General features: G+C 40.1%; 1 protein-coding gene across 10 annotated transcripts in view; it reads right to left on the bottom strand.

Annotated features, from left to right (window-relative positions):
- Positions 1 to 19: 19 nt before the first annotated feature.
- The window catches only part of ABI1 (abl interactor 1), a 79,496-nt gene continuing 61,133 nt past the window's right edge, over positions 20 to 18,382 (bottom strand). For 2 of the 10 annotated variants that reach the window (XM_083880415.1, XM_083880416.1), the window contains 7 exons: positions 15,269 to 15,409; positions 12,758 to 12,858; positions 11,740 to 11,814; positions 9,936 to 10,112; positions 7,037 to 7,123; positions 2,699 to 2,884; positions 20 to 1,071 (listed from right to left, as the gene is read on the bottom strand). In XM_083880415.1, the coding sequence (XP_083736541.1) occupies positions 896 to 1,071; positions 2,699 to 2,884; positions 7,037 to 7,123; positions 9,936 to 10,112; positions 11,740 to 11,814; positions 12,758 to 12,858; positions 15,269 to 15,409 (943 nt within the window). In that variant the 3' untranslated portion in view covers positions 20 to 895. The remainder of the gene's footprint in view (positions 1,072 to 2,698; positions 2,885 to 7,036; positions 7,124 to 9,935; positions 10,113 to 11,739; positions 11,815 to 12,757; positions 12,859 to 15,268; positions 15,410 to 18,382) is intronic. The other 8 variants (XM_083880417.1, XM_083880419.1, XM_083880420.1 and 5 more) reach the window with 5 other exon arrangements.

Raw genomic sequence — 18,382 nt, 5'->3', positions numbered from 1 at the left:
TTAAGAGTATGTATAAGTGTGTAATTCAGGTTTCAGATCTAATTTATTTGCCCTCTGTCAGTGAAAGTCATGTTACAAACATTTGCCCCTTAGTACATTGCCTGGGATAACACAGCCATGATTTTGCTATGATAGCATTCCAAACTTCTTTGCCAAGCCAACCAACAAAGTAATGGACAAGACCTTTGGTTCACTTATATATTTATGAATGGAAAAAGTCATAATGTAAATTTACTCATTAAAAAAACTTGGGTACAAATTACACATACATAAGACCACCCAATTTTTGAATCACATGGACACCTTAGACCCAAACAACTCATTGTAATAGACTTTAGTGAGAATACTCCAGGTAAAGATTACAACAATTGGAAGCATCTTGGATTTTTAAAAAAGTATATTTCAATACATAAGTTTGTATGCATGCTTTAAACAAATATAGTTCAAGAATGAGCAAAGAGTCTAAACAAAAAGTAATATGACCAGCACTAACATTAAACTTCTCATCCAGGTTTTAATATGTTAGTCTAACGTAGTGTTAGTTACCATGCTGTACTGAAAAATGTAATGGCACAATCTGATCATGGTTCATTAAATATTATACCCTACTTCCCCATAATATTTAGGCTGGTCATAAAATTAACAATGCATAAGTAAATAAGTATAACCAGTTATAGACAGTTGCTTGTTTTACAAATTGCCATCAGGTAAGACATACTGTCCCCAGAGACTCAGAGATGGACATTCAATCATACTATTAAAACAGTATGGCCTGAAGAAATGGGCACAATTTTTTGAAACTATATTAAGACAATTCTGTTAGCTTTTAGTTACCCCTTGTAAATAATCATGGTATGACTTGAATACAAGACCAAACTTTGAAAAGCAAAGGATTTTAATCGGCATAGTGCATGATTGATTCAACATAATTCCCAGGAAACAAGCCAGTTACTCGATTGCAAACTCCTTCATACCAGCCATCATCGTTCTTCTTGATCACATAAATGATTGCACCCTCCATAAACGACAGCTCATCGTCTTTGTCCTTTGTATAGTCATATATAGCAACAACTGTGGAATAAACAGGGACACATTTAGCCTTTTATTAATAGCAGCAGTATTAAAAAACAATTGTACTTCAGAAAATGTTAAAAGTTTGCTATTGTGGGATTTTCAATAATGAATTCATATGCTTTTCCTGTTGAACATTAGGACCAGAAAATGGAATTTCACTTTCCTTGCAACATTAGCTAGCACTAAGAAGTGGGTGGTGACTACACTGAACACTCATTGAAGCTGCTGAGAGAGAAGTACATCCGACTGTGACACAGAAAAGTGGAGGTTATGGACACTTAAAAGCTGAGTTAGGGAATAACTGACTTGTGTGGTACTCATTTCTGACCAGATTACCTCAAAAGCATGTGGATGGATCCCTTTACATGAATCTCTGGATTAGAACATGGCTAAAAAATTTTACAAAAATTCCAGTGAGGCCCATGTTGGCACCTCAGTGTGGCACTGCACACATCACTGCTAAAGCCATTGCACATAAATGAATGGTCTTTCCTACAGAGCTTTCATGTCATAAGGAGTTCTGGCATTACTTTCCAAGGAGCTGCACTGAGTGCAAGTAGGAAAGTTGCTGAAGAAGAATGTAGAAGCAACGTCCATTATTTTCAGTATCTGCTTGGTGAATACCTTACTCTTAGCAGCCTCTAACTTGGTGTGTGCCATTAACAAAGCAGAGAATTCCCCAAGAAAAGAATGTTGCCACCACCAACACTGGAGTCAAAAACTACCACTGTGAATATACAGACTTCAGACATTACAGCCTTACCCTTCCAAAATTAATATGGATTTATGCAATTGATCAGCTTTATGAATTCCAGGAATCCACTATTTTACACCTACATATATTCTCAGATATCTGATGTTTTAATGCCTAGCAATGATGTGCTGCATCAGTTATTTTCATTCCACGGGTATGTCCTGCACAGAGTCCAGCTCAAGTGAAGATGGAACACAGGAGCTCTGCCACAAATATCACAGGTACCCAGCCCCATTTTGTACTCACTGCAGCACCAGCCAGCTCATGAGGAAACTGGCAGCTGTGCTGCTGACAAAATGGTCAGCGCTACAACACAGGCAATTCCACAGGTGGGAAATATGCTTGTCCATTTTTTTATGGGAAAAGATGTTTACTACATGACTTCATACCTAAGCACAGTTCACAGTCTGCTGATTTGGAGTCACTGATAAATCTCCAAGGAGGCCTCAACACATTTTATAGTTCAAAGTCTAATAATCCACTCTAGTAATCTAGTTTGATGAGATAAATACAGCTTGGAATTTCTGTCTGTTTCGCAGCAGTTTGTACATGACTGCCCAGCAATCCTGAGGTAGGTACAGACAGTCCAGCTCATCAAAGATGAAAGCCATCCAATTTACATCTGCTTCTCATGAAGAAGCTTCCTTTTTCATCCATTCTAGAATGCTTGAAGGTACTTTATAATTTGGCCAGAGAAGGATTATGTCTTACCACATTAGGTGTAGACACAAACTAAGGAAAGCATGGTTTGAGTTCTGACTTAGAAGGGACAATGACTGTTTTCATCAGACCCGTGCCAAGTCCTTCATTCCCTCCAGACGCCATTAATCCTCTGACACTGCACTAACACAGCTGCAACATTTCTCTTACCTTTCTCTATGTAGTTTTTAGGTGCCCAAGCAGGATCTCCATCTGCATAGGGATCACTGTACTGCACAACAGCAGCCTCCTCATCCTCATAATCCACAGGGGGTGGGGGTGGAGGAGGAGGAGAGTCATCAAACATCGGCATCTCATCGGGAGGCGGCGGCGGGGGAGGAGTCGGGCTATCAGCAACTAGAAACATTTGGAGATTATTGTTTCTTCTTAAATCAAGACAGTGTGGAGATGCAAACAAACCTGAGGCTGTACACTGTAAATAAAAGGGCTGGGGGGGACAACACACACAGCATGCACTATAATACCATGCACTGATTAGAAACAGAGGTTTTGTATTAACAACTACAACACAAAACTATATTTGTTATTAGTGGTCAAATCTATGTGTAAATGCTACTAGAGTCAAAGCACATGCTGCGGGGCATAAGCTGAACATCAGCAGAGAGGAAAGCTTCCTGCTCCAATGTCCATGCGCTGCAGCGTTAGCTATGGAGGACTCCGAGTGGCACCCTCTGAGCCAGGCAGCAACAGGCCTCCGACTGGGCCAGCAGCTTGATTGGTTTGTAACAAATCCTTTGTCTGTGACAGTCACTTCAATTTACTTCTGAACACTGCTTCCTTGGATTCCTTCTCTCTCAGAGCTAGCTTTAGGGAACAAAAAGATCTGGTGTGGATCGTAAACACTGATCTCTTGTCTTTTTTAAGATTTAACCAGGTAAGAAGAAGCCAAGTAATCTTTCTGCAGGAGAAAAACTTTGTACAGATTTCCTTATCTTGCAGACTAGGTTGTGTGCATGCACACATTCAAGAGTCAATTAACAAATGGAAAACTGTGATAGGTAGCTGCTGCTCTTAGAGAAAAAGTGCTCAAGGAATTAAATGTATAATCCAAAATGTGAAATCCCTGCCCTGAGATTCTCCAATCAGCACAATTACAAGTTGCTTTGGGAAAGGGAAAAAGAGAAAGGCATTATGGCACAAATCACTTCTTAAATCGGTTCCTTAAATTAGTTTCCAGTAATGTTGACAGTTGGCAGTGAAATAGAGAGATGGCATACTCAGATGCAGGACATCAAGTCACTTTATCCTGTTCTAGGGAGATGTGGTCCACTACACATGGACCTGGTGTAAGCACTATGAAGCCACAAGTTACTGAAAGGATGCTACTGTTCCTAACATCAGCTTGGTTACATAGCAACACAGATTCCTTTTCAAGAGATCTGGGATTCTGCACACTGAAAACATAGGCTGAAAACCACTGCTCTAGGCAGGGTTTGATGGAACAAGGCATCAGGCCCCAGAATGTGCAGCTCCAGCACAGAAATTCTGAAAGGAAAGCCAAGCAACAGAGAAAGAACAACACTGCACTGAATGAAGTTTTAACTACTGATTAATTACAATGGCACTAGAGATTATAAATAGGGATTTTGTTTGCTTGAGCACTTCATTTTTGGCTGGTCACTACTCTAGTGGTGATTTAACCTTTTCTCTTCAGCCCCATGCCCCTGACAAGGGACTTGGGCACAGCTCCCTTCTCCTGGGTCAGACTGGCTGCACTGGGACAGGTCTGGCACCTGCTTCCAGGGGCAAAACGGGGCAGGAGCTGCTGAGGCAGGGGCTGCCTCAGTCCAGGCATCCAGCCCACTCCCTTCCCCTAAACAGCCAATTCTTTACCTGCAAGCCCAGCTCCTCTTCAAGTTGACCAGCTAAGCTGCACACCCCACAGCTCTCTCCATCATTAAGACTGGCTGCCACTGTATTAGTGATTCCTCTTCCATACAGAAGCCCATTTATGTCACTTGGAGACAGACTAACAAAGTCTTTGGCGGAGTGAACGCTACGTCCTGCCCGTTGCTGAATAGCACTCACAGACAGGGTTCATTAATCCACCTCAGACACATGACAACAACCGTGCATGAATGGACTGGTTTTGTGCTGCAATTTAGCACCTCTTCCACAAATGTATTTCTCCCTTTAATTTCTGTTTGCAGCCAGGAAAAAGAAACAGAGTTGAAACAACAATCATTTGAGATCTTGCGAAATCCTTACCTCCGGAAATTAAAAAAAAAAGTTGAAAATGCAAAAAAAATTAATTATATTTATTCAACAATGAAGCTGCATATTTAAAAAGAAGAAAAGAGAGCAGGAAATGCAAGTGTGAAAGCACCAAGACATACTCTAACTGAGAGGCAGTGCAGGAACTGCAAGCTTTATGGGACACATTTAAAACAATTCAACTTCACATTTAAACAAAGGGAGAGAATGGAACAGATAATTAGACAAGTGCCACTCCACTGAAGTATCCCCTTTGCCTCTTGTATTTTAACCTAGACTTTTCCTGGTTCTAAACTTAGCCAGACTCTAGGACAGCATCACTCCTCCTAGGGGAGAGGAAAAAAGCATGCAAAAAGCCACTCTAAATGAGAAAGGGTAAAGGGACGAGTATTTATATAGCTCCAAACTGAGATCTTCTCTTGTATGTATTCCCATCCTTCTTCTTTAAATGGGGATCAGGAGACTCCTTTTGAAAGGACTGCGTGTAAGAGTACAGCAACTTATATCAAATCAGCTGTCCAGACGCACTGGAAAACCTCTCTGGAGGAGATGCCCACGGTTTGGATGCAGGAGAAAAAGAAAAGGCATTGCATAGTTTCTAAGCCCTCTCTGTCCTTGTCCTCTGAGAGAAGTCCACAAGCAGAGGATGTTGCTTTCCAAACCTGCAGAGACTTATGATAAGGAAAGGACAAGTCTCCCCACAAGTCTCCCTAACACCAGAGACTTCTTGCAGAAAACGAGGCCGATGAAAGTCTAGCACACAATGCCAAAACTGAACAACAGCCTCTACAGCCAGTTCTGCTGAGCATATACACAGGCTGCCACACACACCCCCGCCTCAGGAATGAGGCAGCAGCAGCTCCAAGCCATACTCATTATATAACTTTCCAACCCAAGGGACTATTAAAAGAATGAAAATAAAGAACAATTCCTATGACTAGATTTCAAGTTTCAGCTGTTTTTCTGCAATCTCATTCACAAGTCAGCTTGCATTTTGCTGTTGCACACACAAGTCAGTCTGTCCCTTTCACCTCTGCTCTCCCAAGGGCTGTGTTATTCCAGGAGGACAATACTTGGAACAATTCAGAAGCAGGTGTCAATTTTCTCACGTTTATCTGCAAATGAAGACATTCTGTAACCTTCATCTTCAAGAGGTTTACCTCTACACTTAATATTTTGGAAAGGCTTTCAACACAATTTTGTGCCACACTATTCTACACCAATGTGATTCTTACTGCTTACCTGGCACAGTACCAAAATATCTTCTTTTTGAAAGAGAACCAGAGAGAGGTCTCTAATCTCACAGGCAATACTCAGAACACGACCACTTTAAAAGCTCTAATGGGAAGCAGAACAGCAGCACTACTCAGATCTGGGGTCCCTAAATGGATGTTGCAGCTATATTGCCAACTGTGTAGTAGTAGCCCCTGAGATCCTAGCAAATCTCGAAATGGTTCCCAAACACTTTAAAAACATTTTTTATTTAGTTCATGGTCTATCTACATCGCATTTAGTCTGTTGTTTACAGAACTGCAACAAACTCCTACAGAAAAGGATATCTCCAGATAAGGAACATGATTTTACACCTGCACTAGCACTTAAGATAGTAACACTCACCTGAAGGGAATCAAGCAGTAATAGTAAAAGCAGAGTTACCAGTATAAACACAGCACAGCTAGAGAGCACCTCTCACAAACCTAACAAGCAGAGCTATGCTGCAAGAAGCTCAGCAGGGAAATAGGAGAACACAAAGAAATGGAGAATGAAAGGCTGCCCAGAGGAGAGATGCCTTACAAGCTCCTTTTTAATGCATTAGATCTTAAGACTGCACGTTTTCAATTGACTGTACAGCTTCCTGAAAAATGCTACAGTATTGGAATCAATGGTTACACATTACACGTTCTGGCAGTCTACATAAGCTTTCCTAATAAAAAATAATCAATTATCCCTAGTGAAAAAGGCAGGGTGATTCAACATGAAATTAGTATTTTCAATTAAAATACAATTTTATATTCACACCAAACATATGCCATATTTCACACTGTACTTCTGTAATAAATTTGCAGTTCAGAACTTAAATGGGTCAGTAATAATCATGCACATGTTATAAAATATTGAAGAGTGTGCCCTTCAGCTCCAATAGCATATTGACACTAGAATGCAAGATGGTATTAGCTTCTGGAAAAGGAAACAAAATAGAGTCTGACTTGCCAGCCATGCATGCTAGAAGAGAGTAGGCTCTACCCTTTAACAGCTCAGCTTGTCCAAACTTACTGTTTTCCTGCACCCTGGCCACGAAGCCTGTGAGAGGTATCTGTGGAGTCAACTGAGGCATAGGGGGAGGGGGTGGAGCAATAGAAACTGGTAGCAACACACACACCATATTGGGAAAGTCAAATGGACAAAGGAAAAAAAAAAGGGAACAAACAAAAGCAGCCGTCAGTAACGAGGACCACAAAACGTATGTAAAGAACAACAAGAACACACACACACAAGAACCTTCTTCAAGCTTGTGTTTCCAACAAGGCTGAATTCGTGGTTAGCCAATGGAGGATCAAAAGCAAAGCATGCCCGTGTTCAGCCAGGTAACAGCCGAGTGCAGGCTGCGTGTCTGGAAGCTCACAGGGTGCATGTGAAGGTTCTTGCTCTGTCACACATTTTGTGTGCTTCACCTGGGGAGCACATAAAATTGAGTTTTTGTCTGGCTGCTAAATAAGGATTACTTAATTTAGCAGTTATCTTTTCAAAGAGAGCTACCAGAAGTAGAGGTGATGTTTCGCAAGATTCTGGACTCTTCTCTAAAATCAAAGTGCAGCAAAGCAGCACTGACACAGAGCAAAGACAACTTTTGTAAGGGGAACAGTGTTCTAGCATCAATACTTCAGATTCACACAGAGAGCACCTCACTGTGCTCTGCTGGGACAGGGGCAGTCAGCTAGCTTACTGCATTTTTGTTTTTCTCAAAAAAGGAGACCCAGTTGCTTGCTGGTAGAAAAAAATAGATGGGTCTAGAGCAGAGTGGAGCTTTACTATGTCTTCTGTGGTGAGAGGGCACTCAGCAACCTAAAAGGCTGGCAAAGGCTTCAATAGCTTCGAGTGGCTACAGGAACATGCAGAGCTCCCCAGGAAGCTCATCTTCTCTGAAGTATGTGCCTATCTGGTGAGTACTGACACATGTGACCACACCCGTGCTCAGAGACACTGGGCTGACAGCTCAGATGTTCAACTCTTCCCTGCACAGGTAGGGAAGAGCAATGGGAGCAGTAGGGCAAGCCACTAAAACTATCAGCTCTGGCAGGACATCTCTCCCTTAAGTGCAGGGAATGAAAAGCATAAAACAAAACCTCACCCAGAAACTCAACAAAACATCAACTCATTTGTTTATACTGTGTTCCTTCTCAGTGGAATTTCTCTTGCACTGGAGCAGAGAAATTCCCGTGAAGGTGGGAATTCAGCAGGGTAAAAATCCAGTTGGAATCAAATTTGAAAGAGGTTCTGTTCTTCCAACTACGCAACAGTTTTAAATAAAGCTGTAATTAAGATTAATGTTTGATGAATTAAAATGAAGCATTTAGTTCATTACAAAACCAATAATCAAATAAACTGTATGGGATAAATGACCAATAAAAGCCGGAGAACAAACAGTGTCTCACAAAATTTAAGTAAACATCTAAGAAAAACCAGAGCATTTGTTAGCATGAAAAGTAAAACCTGAAGGAAACATGGCACCTGGGTTTAATGTCAAGACAGTAGCACTAAAAAAAAATCACCAGTTACAGCAACAGAGGAAAACAGTTTCAAGTAGCAAAACACACCCATCAAAATACTGTTTAAAAATGCTGACCATCAGTATTTTGAAAACACCAGAGAGGCTAGATTAAGAAACAGCACCTGCATTTGAGCAAAAAGTTGCTTTGGACAAATGTAAACATTCAGAAACAGTGGTGTGCACAGCATTTAAGACAACTGAACTATTCCCAGAAGTAAAATTCTGTTTATTTAATGGAACTCAACTGTTCAAGCAGGAGGGAATTTCTGTTGTTATGGTGAATTATTTGGAGGAATAAGAATGTGGAGGAAAATGAAATACTAGTATGGGTGAGCAAGAGTAGGAGGAAAATAAGGTTTGGAAAAGAAGACAGATACTGTCTGCGCATATAAAAATGCTTTCTGACAAATGTAATACTTCTAAACTACTGAGAAAACTCTTCACTTCTGTGTCTCAAGTATTTTAAAGGCATTCTTCTCTTAAGAGTAAGTACACAACAGCAGACACTGGTCTAAAGAGATCTTGAACCCAAACATCAACATTGTTTTTCAAAAGAAATATTCCTCTGAACTTTAAAAAGTTGGCATTCTGAACACTACCAAGAAAAAAACATTATACAACTACCCCTCCTCAATGTGCACTTGACCAAAATTTATGGAAATGCCAAAGAAGAAATTTCCTGATAGAGTTTCCTACCAGCAGCCAAGATCCTTATTTTGCAGATCTTTCTGCAGTGAACCTTGTTTGCCTTTTGGGGGTAGGCAGGCAGGAGGCTGCTGACTAAAACCTGCTCGCTTGCCCATGGCATCCACCCCTTCCCTCATTCATCTCCTTCTGTACTCCTACTAGTGTGAAAGCAGAGAGAAGTTGTCTGCTAAAAGAGAGAGACCGAGCTCTTTAACAGTCAAGCTTAAAGCTAAGAACAAAGGAGAAACCTGGAATCAAGAAAGGATTTAAGAACGAGACAGAGACAGGGAGGAACTGTGTGACAGGAACACGAGCGTTGTGCTCAGAGAGTATCCTTTTGCCACTATTCAAATAGTGGGGACTGTACTACAATCACATTAGGTCTCCGGCAAAAAAAAAAACTGGGTTTAGTTTATGTTCTCCAAGCACACCTGAAATGCCAAGTTTAATGTGCCTATAATTAGACAGGCAATCCTAATAATTTCTTGTCATGAGTAACAGCAAACAAGTCGGGGGGGGGGGTGCGAACAGTATAATTGCATAGAGTGCAATCACTGTGCTATTTCAATATGGTTTTTCTTGTTTGTTTTTCCTCCTATTTCAGGAAAAAAAGCAGTAATCTCATTGATGCTTTTCATAAATGAATTAAAATGCCATGCATGCTTTTACAATCATTTTGCTCAAAACAGTTTGTGATTTCAGAGCTCAGAAGCTTACTTGAATTTTGAGAATAAAGAGGCCCGCCATTAACATGAGGTTGAGCAGAAAATGGGGCAGTCACAGAAGGATTCCGTCTGTATCCACCAGAAGATGCTGAAGAAGTGGTAGAGTTGTGTCGCGAGATTTGCCTGGTCATTGTGCCATACTGGGAACCAGGAGCTGAACCAGGAGCAGCTGAAAAGCATTAGCCAGAGGAACCAAGGAAAAGACTTAAGCAGAGCATTACTTGGAACAGAATGCAGAAAATAGAAAAAGTCCGGAATGTGGAAAATATTTGATTACAGTTCTCCAATAATTTAAGGTCAGTAACAGGCGATTAACAGAAAAACAAACATTCCCATTACAATCAATAATGAGAAAAAACACACAGAACATAATCCAACACTCATATAAAGGGCATTGAGAAATGCTGAGAGTACTTTGAGAGACTGGATTGGACTGGAAAATTGAATCCAACTCCTCCAACTCTTAAGTGTATCTCAATTATACTACATGCAATAATACCCTTTATTAAAAAGCACACAGGAAAAAAAAAATCCACATTCTGCTCTAAACAAATGATTTGCATTGCAAGGCTGAACATGCCTCCAATCTAATATAAAACAACACTCTAACAAAACAGTGAAACAAATGTCATGAGCTTCAGACACCTGGCACATTAATCAATCATATTTGCTGGTTGTGCTTTTATATTGATGGAATTTGTACTAACAAATCAGAATCACCAATGCCAGCTGACAAAGATGTCATTCATTCTTTGTGACAAGCACCCATATTTACCTTCCACCTACTTGCTGCACAAACTTCAAGGTTAACAAAACAGCTTTAATTCTCTTTCAGATTAACCTCTGACAGACAGAAAATCACACCTTGCAAACTAATGAATCTCACACATTATAGTCACATGAATTAATGCAATTCTTAAATGCAAAAAATAGTTTGCAATAAAATGTTTTTATATATACATATATATATGCTTTTATATACATATATCATAATTATGTAAGACACAAACAGCAAGCAGTCAGAAATTTGCAGTACTGTAAATGCTATCCAAAGTAACTTTCACTTAAGATTTCAGTAAGGGAGAGTGCAAAGGGTTATGTGGGTCAAAGCCTCCAAAGCTAGTATCATAACTCAATCATTTTTGTCATCAGCCTGTGACAGGAAAGGGTGGGGTATGTTTTCCTGTCTATTTTGAAAAGTACTACTTTTAGATCCCACCCTAACTGCTGTATGTAATGCTTGAAGCAGTTTCTCAAGAACTGTTAGTTCATATCCTCAAGTCTTCCAGTTTGCCACCTGCCTGCAGCATTATGGAATCAAAGCCAAGATATTGTGACAGACATTTGTGCTTTCCAGTCACTTTATGCTTACAGAATAGAACACACACATCACCCTACATATAAGCTACCATATCTAAGCTAGAGTGCAACTGCTGCAACTTAGTTTCTGCTGCAGGAGTTACACAGCCTAATACCAATATTCAAGCTGATTCTGAGATCTTATAGATCAGATTAATTGGATCTTAGCTTAACTGGGAGCAGATTTCAAGCAACTAGCAGCCTTTTTTCCATACCTAGTGCATTTAGCTTCAGAGGCTTTAACCACAGGAAATTAGTGGAGATTAGATTTGTTGGGAAAAAAAAAAACAAAACAAAACATCCCAGAACTGATTTTTATAAAAAAATCACATAGGTGCCACTACAGAAGAAAAAACACCCTCACTAAGTTCATTAGGAAGAAATGATTATTGATTATGCAGCATGACTGCAATCACTTCAGCATTGACAAGTCTCACCTATCAGACTGCCCATCGGGAGAGGTGGAGGCAGTGGTGGTGCTGGCGGGGCTCCAGGAGGAACAGAAATGTGTGCTAATAAAATAGTTTATATTCCTAATTAGGCCATATTATTAAAAGTAAAAAAAAAAAAAAAAAAAAAATAAAGTACAGGCACTTGATAGGCTTCCCAAACAAATATGAAAATTCAACTTCAGTTAACTAATACAAATTCAGACCCTGATCCTATCCAGGGTTCTGTACACGCCAATCTTTATTCTCATTGGCTTTTATGGGATGCCAGATGACAGTAAGATTTCATGCCTATTTGTACCAGAAAAGGTCCTGGAAAAGGAAAGCCTACACGTACATAGGAACTGAAGACTTGTCATCCAAGAAACAGAGAAATCTCTGCAAGAGCAAAATTACATTACACCAAAACTCCACTATTTTCTTGTGTCTTATGGGCTTGTAAAACACACAGTAATTAAGTGACTGGGCTGGTTAATTACTAAGATATAATAATTAAGAAGGACTCTACTCAATCTCACCAATCATGATTCTTAAACACAAGGGAGTGTGCCTCCAACGCTGGAAGATCCTTCACGGTTCTTTCACCACAGATGGCAAAGTTAGCAGAATATTTCAGAAGCCAATGTTTCCCATTAAACATGTACATAGTTGCTGCTGCTCTCAGGGCATCCAGAAATGCCAAATTGTAGACACATTTAAAATTACAATCAAGCTTTAAAAGGATATATTTGTCTTTTACTCTCCTTGTACACCCTTAATTGTCTTGTAAAAACATGGACCAGCATGAATGGTATTTTAACCATCCATTATTCAGTAACTGACTGTCCTGCAACTACTCTTGGTAAAGAATTAGAACTTCAGACATCACTCAGCACTCATAAGTGTTTTCCTGATTAGGACTGTGCTTCAGGACAGTTTCTATCCACTCATGTTTAGTCAAAGTCCCTCTGCAAACACAAGGAAGTAACAAGCAGCCTGAGGTCAGCATGGGAGGAGTCCCACCTACCTGGCCCAATGGTTGGTGGTGAAGGTGTAGGCACGGCAATGGGAATGCCAATACTGCTGCTTCCACTGTTCTCTCGACTGCCACTTCCTCCACTACTGCCACTACACAAGAAAAACACAAGTATTAGCACAGCATCTCCTACAAAAGCATATCAACAGTCACACTTCCTGTGTGAGCTCTGCTAGCCTAACTCAATTACAGACTGTTGAAAAACTCCCTATTAAATGCCTGTCTTTACCTACAATTGCATAGAGATAATCAAGTCTGGATGCATTACATTCCTAATAAATGGAATTAGCTAAGCTGATAAACATCACTATGAATAAAATGCAGAATTAAATGCTTCAAAATATAAAAAAGTAATCAACTATGCAAGTTCTAGGCAATAGAGTAACAACTGCAGGTGTTGGGATGCAAATCCCTCTGGGCCTCATCTGCACAGGCCCAGAAGTGCTCAGAAATGTGAGGGCTGCATTAAGACCTTCAGAGAAACTAAAATATATAATTGCACACAGATATGAGGTAGAAATGCAAGTTTAGTTTTAAATAAGTAAAGAATTAAGTGCCTTAAGCAAATAAGAGACTGACTTAGTCAGTAAGAAAAAGCCCTAAAGCCTAGTTTAAAGTTCAGTACCATCATCATTTACAAAGTTAACTAAATTCTAGACATAATGAAAACATAATGTAGCCTTGCTAGCATTCCTAGATAGAAAAGATAGAGTTATGTATGTAGAATTTGTGTAAGAAATTACAACCACTTTTGTACATCAATCCTAGGCCTGGATAGGTCCAACAAGGCAGTAGTAGAACTGTGTTTGCACCTGATTGGCTAAAAATAGAATAAAAAATGCACAGCTTTGAGAATGCTAGAGAACACTGAGGGAGCACACACACAGACCGAGGATGGACGCTGCTGTTGCTAAGCTACTGCTGCTTCTATACGGGTCTTGGGGACTTTATTCTAGAAGGCTTTCTGCATATTGGCACAAACTGTAATAATTTCACCTTCATGATTTTGGCATTCAATAAATTACTTCTACAACTACCCAGCTTCTTTAGTCTTCTGTGAAGACCCACAGAATCTCAACATGCAGGAGTAGTTCAGGGGTCTTGTAATAATTGAAAGTAGTATGCTAGGGCTGGAAGACTTCATGGCTAAACTCCAAATAATTATTTAGGATTAATTATGCTGTCAACTAAGGAACATTTCCTCTACTCAGAGCAGAAGTTTAGATTTAGTTGCTAAGTTTTCAGCTGAGAATAGACATAATAAAACCTGGGGAGGGGTGTGGGGTATGGTGTGCCTAATTTTCTGTACATCTAACACACCCCACTACCCATGCACACACCTTTTATGTATGAGAAGTTTGTTTCTAAGACAGTCTGAAAGGTAACAGTACAGCCAGCTCAATCTAACTAATGCATATGATATGCAAATCAAAGGCCAGCAATAACATAGTGAACTACTGGATAACATTTCTACACATGCCTTCGGAGACCATAACATTTATTTTCTTAGAGGGAACTGAAAAAGAATCAAAATTCAGGTAGAACCTGTCCTTATTCTTATCTAAGAGCACTTCTTAATTCGAGTCTTGAATTTATATGCATTAAATGGATAATGTAAAGGAAACCAAGCAGCTAAGATGTTTTGAAGCCAAAACTTCACTTTAGTTCATCCATCTTAATTAAGAGTACTCAGTGAAGTTCTAGTTTATTTACCGCTCTGGGATAGCTACATATCAGTCAAGTGCAAATCATTCAAATATATTTCTTTAGAAAATAACATTAAAAAAGGAAAATCAGTGATCTGAAATGGAAGCCAAGATAATTCCTTCAAAATTAGAGTTCTGTCTGCTGAAGACCATGATCTTGTCACCATGGTTGCAGCTGAATTTCTAACTGCAGCCTACATAAAAGAAGACCTTGTGAGACAGGAGTAAGGAGCATTCACGGTAGCCAGCTAAAGAGACTAACAAGATCCTCATGTAGTGACATTTAGAAGTTATTTAATTCTGACAGTATTTAATCACCAACTGTGTCTAAAATACTCTCTGTCCCTGTTAGCGACCTACCATGTTTAACTGCCTACTGGGAGTTTTTAAAAAAAGAAAAACACTAAGAAAGAAGCTCTCTAAAAAACAAGCTAACCTTTTACATCTAACTACATTGAATTCTTTCATCTGTTTTTTCCCAGTTTGAAGCCTGGGATAAAAATCAAATTGAAAAAAAACTTAACTCAGTCAAGAGACTCAGAGGAACATTTAGCCTTGCAATTCAAGGAGAAAATAACAAGTTTTACAAAGCTACACTCAGAATATTGAATATGAAGGCACTTTGTGTTACAGAAGTCAGGAGTGCTGTAAAGTTCTATTGATGCAGTGGTAGAATAACTCACCTTTTTGCCTTTCAACAAAAAGCTGCGAGGCACAAAGCTTCAAGACTTTTCTGTGACTTCAGGAAGCATTGGCTTGCCAGGCAGGAAAGAATTACTGTGGGAAAACACCCTACCTGTGGGTTCGTGGTCTCTGGTTCAAGGAAGCTGTCCTTCCTGGACTGTGCTGACTGCCCAGCCTGGCAGGGCTGGTCATGTAATCATTCGGGACTGTTGGCGGTTTGACTGGCTCCAGGGTTTTGTAAGGAGTATTTCGTCTGGGGAAAAAAAGGTTTGAAAACGGAAAGATAAAGAATCAGAAGATTAAAAGGATAAATAAGTGAAGTTGTAAATCCATTTGTTTTCTAAATTTTTCATGAAAGATCGCTGCAGTAACCCAAACTGTGGTATATTAAAATTCCAATGGCCAGGATAGACAGGTCACAGTCACCTGCCCTAAGTACCCTTACACAGATGGATCCATACAAGTTGGCCTACAGCACATAAACTGGTCAAAAAAGCCCAAACTAAACTAACCACCCAGAATACATTATTTGAGCAACCTAACATACAATAGCTACATCTGCATAACACTCTGGGTTACCTTTCAGCACACGACAAATTTCCGTTGTACCAATCTCCTCTTCCCTCCCCCTGCTTCCCTTCCCTTCAGAACCCTTTCCAAAAGCATTCTTGGCTAAAGGTATTCATCTCATTAAGACATCAGCAAGGCTGAATCAAGATTCACAGAACAAGTGACATTTGCAATCACCAGTGCTTTTCCTAGAGCACTGCTTCATGCAGTAATCAAGCAACCTCATCTCACATAAGCAAATCTGAAAGTGCCTCACAGATGAGCTTCATTGTCTCCATTTTGTAGTCCAAGAAAGCTAAGTCCAGAGAATTTCAACCTAGCAGACTGCATTAAGTCAGAAATATAACATGGATCTTTCAAGATCTATTTACCAGACCCGTTACTGCCATAAGAACAGTGCATTTATTGTACTGAATCACAGAGCTCTTCAGGTCTTGCCAGTTACAGAGAGATCCATTGAAAAACGCAGAATTTGGCGATGCACCAGAGCTAAGCAAAACCAAAAATACTGAACTACTGGCATTTAATAATTTGTTCAATTACTGGCTATAACTCAGTTGCTAAGTTATATAGCTCCCTGCTATTTTAAGAAACTCACTGACTTTCTTTCTACATTATGAAAAGCAACAGTACTACACTTAATTTTCAAGGTTATTTAAGTTGAAAGCACATTAACAGTCTTCCCTGCTTATCATTTTTATTTGGTAGCCTTTAGATCTCTATTGCTTACAATAGAATATAAAATTTCTTTTTTCCACAACAGATCTCTTTTGGCAGATCTATAGATAGTGACATCCTGCATATTAAAATAATCTAGCGTTCTTCATATAGACAAGCTAATTTACAAACACCACAGTATCTGAAAGCAGTTACAGTATTTCCAGTTTTTTCTTTGAGAAGTTTTAATAATAAATTGTTGTAGATGGAAGACAAAAACATTGTTTCCTGACACTGCTCAGAGCTCCCCACTTCACTGTCCCGCAATGTTTCAGAGTGAGCCTAGGAGCCCTTGCCACCACGGAGAGCTACAGGGGAGCCCAGGACCTTACTTTGCTCCAGGACCCTCAAGAAATGACTTCAACTACTCCTGCCACATCCAGCTCCAGCAATTCACTTTTTCTTCCACGGTACTTCCAACCTGAGCACCCAATGATTTCCACAATCTCTCCCTGGTCCTGTGAAGAGAACCCTGCTTACTTCAGTCCCATTTCCTTTTCACTCTGTGTGATTTTCATGCAGGACTCCCTCCCCCATCACATTCCTTTGGATAGTCCTGCCTTGGAGGGACAACCTGCACAACAGGCAGCACCTACTTATAGGCTGATGTTACGGACTAAACTCATTCTGGTTTTACATACTTATCTCTGTTTTCTGGATCAAAGGGAGAAGAGTAGCATCTTGCTGTTTCTAGCGATGTTTTCTGCATAAATTAGAGTAAGTCATGCCTGTGGTATTTCATGCTTTGGCGGAACACGGCTGCTCAAGACAAGAACTGTACTTCCTGAACAAGAAGGGCAGATAGAAATCTCTCCTACAAACCCACATTATTCCTCCCCCTCAGCCAACTGCTGCCGCTTGTCAAGCTCATCTGGAAATGACATTCAGCTGATTAATCCTTATCAGGCAACAGCCAAGGCAAGCAAACAGCTCTGGCTTGTTCAGGAGGGAGTATTGAGAAAGGCAGCTCACCAGTACATCAACCCTGCTGTTTCACTAGCAAGCGTCCACGAGGACATGAAAGTGCACCCAGGTTCCCAGGGCTGATAAACAACTCTCTCAGCTGGGATAAGATACACAATTGGAATACTGATTTCATGCCCTTGAGCAATGGGAATTTTCAGAAAACATGCTGAGGAAACTTTCTAGGCTAATTTCTCTGTGGAATATGCAGCAAACACTACCACCAAAGCATAAAACAGGGATTAAAAATTGCTAAGTCTTCAACAAAAGGAGTTGCTCCCTCTAATTTTCCTTGATCACTGCTCCTGATCCTCACCCTGCTCCATCTCATTATTCCTCATTCTTCCAGTTTCCTGCCTCTCTGAGACAACATACCTGAAGCCAACACAACCATTCCAGCCAGCTTTACAGTGCCTCAGTCCCCTACAGTATAAGGAGAAGGCTGAGTGTGACAAACAAGTAGAAGGTCATTTAGGATGCCTTTTGGAAGACGTTGCACAGTTGGACAGACAAAACCATATGGCACATGCACTGAGCTTCTCAAGTATTAATGTTTTGGTCTCTAGCAATAACTACTTGCTGGCACACGAAGATAAGCAGATTTCACTCCCCACAGGTCCACAGCAGCAAAATAGATGCAAGGAACTCTGCTCACAGTGGGACTTGGGAATAGCAAAATCCTTCCTCATTTAAGTATAAAAATAAAAATGCACAAGCCAGCAAGAATCAGTGTTGCCACTGTGTTCACAATGGCATAAATTTTGCTTAGATAATGCAACAACTACAGCACGAACAGCCACTTCATAGCTCCTCTAATATTAAGAAATGAGCAGACAAGAACTTTACTCATAAAGTCTTTCCCCCACTGAAGTAAAAACCTCAAGATTCATCTCTGTCACTAAGGATTTCTCCTCAAAAGTCCAGAATAACAATAGCCTCCCCACTTACTCCTATCCATATGAAATCCTTTCCCATG

The sequence above is a fragment of the Zosterops lateralis genome, assembly GCF_965231275.1.
Source record: "Zosterops lateralis genome assembly, chromosome: 1".
In the NCBI taxonomy this organism is placed as follows: Eukaryota; Metazoa; Chordata; class Aves; order Passeriformes; family Zosteropidae; genus Zosterops; species Zosterops lateralis.
This window is presented reverse-complemented; position numbering and strand designations above follow the sequence as displayed.